The sequence below is a fragment of the Spinacia oleracea genome, chromosome 6 (genome assembly GCF_020520425.1).
Source record: "Spinacia oleracea cultivar Varoflay chromosome 6, BTI_SOV_V1, whole genome shotgun sequence".
In the NCBI taxonomy this organism is placed as follows: Eukaryota; Viridiplantae; Streptophyta; class Magnoliopsida; order Caryophyllales; family Amaranthaceae; genus Spinacia; species Spinacia oleracea.
Window position 1 is genome coordinate 100,281,157 of NC_079492.1, and position 9,124 is coordinate 100,290,280.

The following is a 9,124-nucleotide window of genomic DNA, read 5'->3' on the forward strand; positions in this document are numbered from 1 at the left end:
TAACTAAATCTGATTGTTCTATCACGCCTAACAAATATAATATTTTTGGGAAATTGGATTATCATGCTAGGTCCCTTAATGCTATCTAAATCAGATAATCGTGATCGATCTAGTATTATATGTTGCATATTATTAAAATCAACTCAGATTAGTTTAATAGTTAACGCATGTCCCTTCAATTATTTATGCTGAGCTAATAAGGATATCCTGCCTCTGGAGTTATCGACGAGCGAAGTACTCCTCTCGGTAGTTACAGTCCCCCGAACCCTCAATCTCTACCTTGCGGGTGTATGTTGAGAGATCCCCACACCAGGGATCACAAGGGAACCTACGGCCGTCGTGGTCAAACATAATTGCACTCCCTTTATGTCACGATAACCGGGTTTTAAAAACTGAATGGCGACTCCTATATTACTAGTCAATTGGGTGTAAACTCACAGGAAATCCAATTACACTTGATTGAATAAAAAGAATAGTCACACCCACGAGGGACGAGGTCACGCATTAGCCTCGTGCTTTTTCGACCCCCTCACAGTGGCGACTCCACTGGGGACAGTGAAGGAAATACTCGTGCTTGTAGGTAATCAAAATAGCCGAAGGGTGAAACGATCCTACCCCGCGTTTATTTCCCCATCAAGTTGGGACGACCTGAAAATCAGCATATTAATGTGAACGGGCAGAACCGCATAACGAATCTCGGCTCCCTCGGGAGTTGGGACTAAGGATACCTTTTTTCGCCAATAGGGGGGTGCATACGCCGCGCATGTTGCCCACTTGGTACTTGTGCAGGTAGTACACCTATCCCGAACCCAATCGCTCGCTCATTAGGTCCCTCTCGCCTGCATGCCCCCTTGGCTTGCACTTGCGGGTTGGCCTCTTGAGCGAAATTCGTCTGTTGAAGACACTACCTCGACCGGGGCATGTGTTGGATCTACGATAGAAGCGGTACCAAGCCAGGCGCAAATACTACCCATAGAAGCCTATCATAAACTACGTGACATATTTAATTTTCAAATCCATGTTTGTAATGTAGTTATGTGTAGCGAACTATGTGACTATGTTATGATTGTGCGTACGAATAATGCTAGACAAATAATGCTAGAAAACCAACGACCTTAAAAATTGCCCAAACATTCATGACCCAATTGGCCAAAGAGTTATACCAACATACGTGTTCCGCAAGCCCGAACGATCGCCACAAAAATAAGCGACGCTCGGGATGGCCTGTAACGAATCCCACAAACGCTGCACATCGCGTAAAGGACGTTATAAGGCAAGCACGCAAAACTAAAGTCGCAAAAACAAAAGTATACACTAACAGAAAACGAGAACCAGCCAGGGACGCATTTTCAACGCCCCTGGCTGGGCGCCAAAATTTCTCACGCCCACTGCTGGGCGCTGAAGTTGTTGCCTGGCCTTTTGGTCAGGCACAACAGCCTCGGTGGCCGCGCATGAAAAAATATACGTAGCAAAGAAAAACTTTTCGTAAAAATTCCTGCAGGGGCGTATGAAAAGGCGCTCGATTCTAAAAGCGACTTGTAAAAAATAAAATAACTCTTTGTGTCGTTGTTAGGCCTCCTACGACGACAATGCTCGGCACCAAAACCGAGCATGCTAATTAAACGACCTTGAATGTCACATGGGAAAAGTATTCAAAAAATAATGTTCGAATAAAGTCTTCATGAAAAAATAAATGTTCAAATGAAAAATAAGTAAATCCGAGTCTAGACTAGGCTATGCCAAAGTACAATCTAAATCCTAAGTCTTAGTTGTCTTATCCATAGAATCGGTCCTAATGCTTGGTGTCGTTCTGCAAGTTAAAAGGTTAAACCATATTGAGTCTCCCTTCCTAACATTTAAATCGATAAGCACCCATATGTAATTGTCATCCCTTGCTAAGAGTCTACGGCCTCAATACTCTCTCTCACCCATAAAAAGAATATGTTATGTATTTGCAAAATGGAAACGGTCACATTCTGAAAATCATTCCCCCATAGTCGCACAACCCCCAAAGTGAACCTAAGGTGTCAATACCATTAGCAAAAAATTAATGGCCTCAAGGCTTATAATCACATTGGGTCACGACTATCATAGTCCTCTCGAGTCACTCTCTCCTTGAAATACTACTAAGTACGGACTAAAGGATTTTCCATTACTGCAACATGACCAACCATGAAAATACCCAAATCGGCATGCCATAAGGCTACCATTGGGGTAAAGCAATACACACTAAGAGAGAAGCCGCACTAATTATTCTAGTCTTACAAAAATGAAAATTCGATCTCCCCAACTAACTACCTTGCCAACATTAAGCAAAATGGCGCATGACAAATGAACACCCAAGGGTTAATATCTAAAGTGTCAATCAACGAAAATTATGGTCCAATTAGCCTAAGTCTGAGAGTCGCTTGGTCAAGTATTATAGGCTTACGCCATGTCATTATCTTGAGTCTAGGCCACCTCCTTGTATTCATACACGGGTTATAATCAGAAAGATTAATGAAAGTCTGAGTCTAAATCATAACTTCCAATTAAATCCCAGAAACTGGAATCTGAAAAGAAGCAAAAAATTATCTTCGATGTAATTCTTTCGTTAAATTTTCAATAAGGTGAAAATAACATTTTGAATCTACGCTATTTGCACATTTTAAGAAACGACTAAATACGCTTGCAAAGTAAGATAATTTAAAGGTCCCCCCTAGGCCAACAAAAATTAAAGGTCCACCCTAGGCCTACTAAAATTAAAGGTCCACTATAGGCCTACCAAACGAGGCTCATTCAGTCTCGCCTCGTGACTCAAAGACCACAACCATCTACCTTTTAGCCCAAATAAAAAAATTTATGTTGAGGGGGGAAATCCCGAGCAAAAAAGAAAAAAATAGAAAGAGAAAAGGGAGAGCGAAAAGAGCAAGCCATGAAATACTTAGGCTGTACCTCCCAAAGTGCGAAATTTACACAAGTAAAACGAAGGAAGAGAATTGAGTCAACCAATCCAAATCGTGAAATTCTACGATGTCTACCCTTTCCAATCCTTATGTTCTTAGACGCCTTCGCTCTGGGGTCCCTGTTCAGCTCATTTAACCCATCCATACTCTCATTGCCATAAACCAAGAAACCATTACCTCGACTCTTGTCCCTAAACTTGTTGTCAACCACAAACCACGCACGGCCATCGACACGTGCGTCATGCCCATTATTTCCAAAAACCTGCTCTTACACCACCATTAGCATAATGACCATATAAGTTGTGTGGATACATCCTGTTGATATACCCTTGAGCCGTCCCCATGCTACTCATTGGCCTTGATTGATGTAAACTCGTGACACTAGCCTGAGGCCATAAAATATGAATCCTAGCAGATGTAATCCTTATGCTTGACCAATACCTATATAAATTACCCTATCTCATTCAACCCATCTTTCAAGCCGTCTTGAGTCACAAATAAAAAAGAGACAAGTGAAAAGTACATTCTACGCTCAACGTAAAAAAAAAATGTGGATAATAAAAAGGAAAATTTGGTAATATTAATCCAACCTTTGACCGATTTTCTTTTATTAAGCCCACCTACGACATATTTTTTTAATAATCCCACCTTTATTACCCAACAACTTTTATTGCGCCCAACAGGTCATAAAACTGTTGTAAGCGGCATTATTTCTCTACATGGCAGTACTCTCTCTCGATATATTCAGTCATCATCATCAATTCATCACCATCTCGTTGACTTTTTCACCGATTACCGGCCACTTAAGCCCAATAAAAGTCGTCGGGTAGTAAAGGTGGGATTATTAAAAAATATGTCGTAGGTGGGATTAATAAAAGAAAATCGGCCAAAGGTTGGATTAATATTACCAAATTTTCCTAATAAAAAAGAAACTTTGCAAAGCGCCTCTAAAGTTAGTCTAAAAAGAAAGAGAAGCATTTAGCGCACCAAAAAGATCCGCCCAGAAGTCATTTTCAGCGCCCAGAGCTGGGCGCCGAAATCTTTAGCGCCCCTGTCTGGGCGCCGAATCTCTCTGTCTGCTAAAATTTGTCCAGAAGTGCTCGTCATTTTATCCGGACATACACGGAAAAATAACGAACACTTGGAGGGGTACAACACGTATTCAGAAATACGTACCACCAAAGAAATACATGTACTCAATCAAAAAAAATATAAAATAAATTTATGGCTTACGGCAAAGCAGCAGATTAAAATAATAACAAACTTCATTTATTCTACCGTTTCAAATAATATGTTTTCACCTCAGAACATACTTATCGAATTCGGCATTCTAAGAAACCATTTTCTAGGTTAAGAACTACGCAAGACCTGATTCCAAATTAAATCTATTTAAGGCGGATACGTAGGCAATCCATGATTCGGTCCAACCAATTTACAAAAATATTAAAGCCTATAGAAAAACAAGAATAAAAAATAAAAATCCCTTATTGAAATTTAATTACTTGCAATCCGAGTCGAAAGAAAAATTTAAGTCAAAGGAAGAATCCAAGTCATCAAGATGCCAAAATGAGCACACATCGAAAAATAATAAGGGCACGTACCCTTGCCAGAAGGAGCATTCACACTCCTAGGCACTTGGCCAAGACTCAAAAGATCGCTTTGCCTCAATTGAATGGGGGCTAGCGCAAGCGTCCATGACCTCTAAAGTACTCGACTTGACCCTCCCTAAAGCGAACTAACTCACTTAAAGACTTTCTTTCACCACTAGACATGGTCGTTCGCTTAAAGACCTTCTTTCACCATTAGACACAGTCATGATCGCCAACAAGTAGTAAAGGCAGTAAGCTTGCAATGAAAAAGATTGTTCTACGGCATCGCCCCATCGTTCCTTCGAACTCAGGGCACCCGTTCATGGTAATTCAAATGCTTGCGAATCCTCTTTGAAAAAAAAACAACAGACATTGTCAATAGGACTTGGCACTTAACCAAGGCTCACCCTACTCAGACATATGACATGGGAATCTAAAAATCGAAATCTGAAAGCATCATTAATGGGAAGACATAATAGCAACTGGGGGCTAAAAGATTGAAATGAAAGAACTAGGGAAAGAAATAAGTATACCTTGACCTTTTGTACAGACCTACACCAAGTAAATCTAAGTCAATTTGAAAGCAGTTCATATTCCCGCAATTCTGGAAAAGATGGCCCTAAAAGCCTAAAGCATATGCCAAACGGGCACAAGTATATCTTGACGCCTGCACCCTGGCTTCCAGCAAATCCTTAGACAGCATTCCAAAAATCGTAACATATTTTGATTGACTCATGTAATCCTGTACGAACCCTTCTATAAGTCAACCTACTTAGGACACTGTTAGGGGGGAAAATACCCTCTTGGTGACGTGGGCATACGTGGCAAGAATTGTGTGCGTGGATACCAGCAAGGCGTGAGGTGGTAGTATTCGAACGGTCTTCCCAACTCCTGGGCTCAAAACGGACGTTACAACCGTTGATGGAGCCGGATTTTATTACAGATTTATTATCTAATTATGGGCAATTATTCCATAAACGTTACACTCATGTTGTAAATGCCTATAAAATGGCTTAGTCGTGTTTGTTTTATGTACGCAACTCTCAAGCAATAAACTTACAATTACCTTATGCTTTTACAACTTGTTCTCACCATATTCAATTATTTAGCTCGATGGATTGTTAGCACCATCATCAAGACAAGTTCGTCCCTAAGTCGAATTTCTCCAAAATAATTTGGCGCCCACCGTGGGGCTGACAATCAAAAGCAGCTCGATAATACCATTCCAATCACCATGGCCGGAAACGCTAGTTCATCCGACGACATCACTCGCCGCTTCGAAGCCATGGAGCAGCGCATCAGCATCCTCCAAAGGGAAAACGAAGCGCTGCAATCCCAAGTCAGGTCTACCGCCTCCATCGCCACCGGATCCAGGTTCCAATACCGACGCGACACCTCCGGGCTGAACCGCCGCTTGGATCTCGATGCTGCCCCGGATCACCCCCTCCACGTACCCTTTGGCGAACCTGGAGGTCCTGTTCTCCAGCAGATCCGCGAGTTAGATCCACTATCGAATCATCCCCGCTCTAACCCGAGTTGGCTTCCCCCACCTCCACCTCAACCATTTTCCGCAGGAACATCGACGACATCCGCCATGATGTCGATCCCTACCTCCGCTCAAGCATCCCGACCGTTACCTCCCCCAACGGTGACCATGTCGATGCCTCACCCGTTTCACTCCCAACACCAGGATTGGCGCCGGTAGCTCAGATGCAACGGGACCAGATCCTCTCCCAGCAAGTCGTCCAACCCGTTGTCAACGTAGTCGCTTCGGCACCAGGAACGCTCCCCCAGTTGATGACAGCTCCCCCAGCCAGCCAGGCGCCACAAACAGTGTTTCCAAGCGCACTAATGCGACCTGACTCTTCTCGAAACTATTCTCCATACACTCCTCTTAACAGGTTAGTCGCTCCGGTTAGTCACGGCTTTGTAACGCTTTTCCCTTATGTTGCAGGTACCCACGCGACTCAAGGAACGCCCCAATATATGCAGCAAGTGGTACCGCAGTTTACTCCCCACCAGCCTCATGGCGTATGCCCCACAAAATACCTATTATCAGCATCTCCACGCCAGTATTCCCGAAACCTTCAGCCCACTTGTCCCGGTGCTCAACAGCATCTGCGAGAACACCAATTACCAACTCCAACAAATTATGACCATGATAAACAAAATTCCAGGAGTACCAACACCAATAAAAGAAGCCAGCCTAGACAGTTATGCCGACTCGCCGTACGCTGATCCCATTGATGCAATAGACATCCCTAAACGGTTCAGTCCACCCAATATGCCTATGTATGACGGGACGTCCGATCCAAGAGAACATATCCTGACCTATAAACAACGGATGATGACCATTCCAGTTCCCAAACAAATGAGAGAAGCCAGCCTCGCAAAGGGTTCGGTTCGACGCTAGTTGGGCCCGCCTTGAAATGGTTAACCAGCCTACCAAATGGATGCATCACCTCTTTTGCTCATCTCGACAATATGTTCAATCAACAATTCGCCAGCAGCAGGTGCCTAGAGAAGCAAACAAGTGACTTGTACCGAATAATTCAACGCCCCGACGAACCTCTGAAGGACTACATAGCCCGTTTCATTAGGGAGAAAGTGACCGTCCCTGAATGTGATGTCCCAACAGCTATCGAAGCATTCAGACAAGGGTTATATGGCGAAACCGACCTCTGGAGGGATCTAATCAAATACACCTGCAAGACGTTCGAAGATGCTCAAGCTAAAGCAATGGCCCTAGTGAGGCTGGAAGAGACTCTTTATTCTCGGAAAGGGGGCAACGACTACTCGAAGATGGAAAGACGATTGCCCTACCCCAAGAGAAGCAATGATCGTCCTGCTCCTTATTCCCGACCTCAGCACGTAGCAGTGGTGGAAGATGATTACGACTCCGACTGGAAGAACAGCCCGGATCTACCTCCAAAAATTAACGAATACTCTTTTTGTGTTGACAATGTAGGTCTAATGAACCACCTTTCAAAGATGGGGAAAGCAGTGCAATGGCCGCCAAAGTCTAGCAAACCTGAGTCGAAGAAGGATCCCTCGAAATGGTGCGACTTCCATGCTGACATCGGCCACACAACCAACGATTGCGTCGCATTAAGGAGAGAAGTGGCTTATCTATTAAAGAACGGACAGCTAAAGGACGTCATGTCAGACAAAGCTCGTGGAGTCATCAACAAAAACAATTCTAACGGTGAAGTAAGCACGGGTATCAACGTCTAAGCCCACAGTAAGACAGATTACCTAGAGCTACTCCGACTTTGAAATCGTCCGATTTCCTTGACGACCTAAGAGAATGAGTGGCTTAACGCTCAACTTCGAGCTTTAGGTTGTTTACATGCTCAGCCCTCCATCTAGACCTCCTCCACCTCCTCCTCATACTAAAACTGTGAATTCTATTGCTGGAGGTTCTGACATTTGTGGTTTAACTTATTCCGCAGCGAAGAGACACGCTCGAGAGAACGAGATAGATAGACCGGCCCGAGCCGTAGCCGCCAAGTATCTAACCCCTATATCCTTTGACGAATCTGATGCAGGGGACATCTCGGATAAACATCACGATGGCCTAGTGATCTCCATTCCAGTTGGGAATTGCATGATCAAACGCGTCCTAGTCGACAACGGCAGCTCAACTAATGTGATGATGCTTGATGCCCTCAAAGAGATGGGGCTTAACCCAGATACGGACGTCGTTAAAAAATCCACCGTGTTGATAGGGTTCAGCGGCGAAGCAAAGACCACCTTCGGAGAAGTCACCTTACCTGTTTACGCTCAAGGGATAAACCAACAGGTAAAATTTTGTGTTATTGATTGCCCTTCATCTTACAACATTATCTTGGGCAGGCCATGGATCCACGACATGAAGGCCATCCCTTCGACGTATCACCAAACCATTAAGTTCCCAACTCGATGGGGAGTTCAGGAAATCAAGGGAGATCAACAAGAGTCCAAAGAGTGCTACAAAGCGGCCCTGAAGCCTTCGGCCACTAACAAATCCTCTTTATAGCAATTACATTCCAGTTCTGAATCGGTAAGCTACAACGAGCCCAAGTCCGAACAGCTCGATGAGGTCATCCTGGATCCCGCAAAGCCAGACCAGGTTGTTTTTATTGGATGCGATGTTCCTGACAACATCAGGTCGGAACTTGTCGCTTTTCTCAAAGCCAACGCAGATTGTTTCGCATGGTCCCATGAAGATATGCCCGGCATTAGCCCAGACGTCATCACTCACAAGCTCAGTGTCGACCCCAATCATAAGCCCGTCAAGCAGAAGCGACGAAAGTTCGCTCCTGAGCGCAACCAAATTATCAATGATGAAGTTCAGCAACTGCTAGATACAGGGAAGATCAGGGAAGTGAAGTATCCGGACTGGCTAGCCAATGTCGTCGTAGTAAGAAAGAAGAACGGGAAGTGGCGAGTCTGCATAGATTTCACCGACATCAACAAAGCATGCCCCAAAGATTCTTTTCCTCTACCCCACATCGACGCCATGGTTGATGCTACTGCAGGACATGAGATGCTCTCATTCATGGACGCGTTCAGTGGGTACAACCAAATTTTGATGCACCCAGAAGATCA

At 44.2% G+C, this 9,124-nt stretch overlaps 1 protein-coding gene across 1 annotated transcript; it reads left to right on the top strand.

Moving 5' to 3' along the window:
• The first annotated feature begins 7,018 nt into the window (after window positions 1–7,018).
• Window positions 7,019–8,552, top strand: LOC130463406 (uncharacterized). The gene is made up of 4 exons (XM_056832532.1): window positions 7,019–7,405; window positions 7,526–7,754; window positions 8,083–8,336; window positions 8,469–8,552. The coding sequence occupies exons 1-4, from the start codon at window positions 7,019–7,021 to the stop codon at window positions 8,550–8,552; spliced, it is 954 nt and encodes a 317-aa protein (XP_056688510.1).
• Window positions 8,553–9,124: the final 572 nt, after the last annotated feature.

Excerpts from the sequence above, each read along its gene's own strand:
- LOC130463406 (XM_056832532.1), top strand. The coding sequence starts at position 7,019 with ATGTTCAATCAACAATTCGCCAGCAGCAGGTGCCTAGAGAAGCAAACA. Across the intron at positions 7,406-7,525 it reads CTTATTCCCGACCTCAGCAC|ATGGGGAAAGCAGTGCAATG; the intron begins GTAGCAGTGGTG and ends CACCTTTCAAAG. Across the intron at positions 7,755-8,082 it reads TAACGGTGAAGTAAGCACGG|GGGACATCTCGGATAAACAT; the intron begins GTATCAACGTCT and ends AATCTGATGCAG.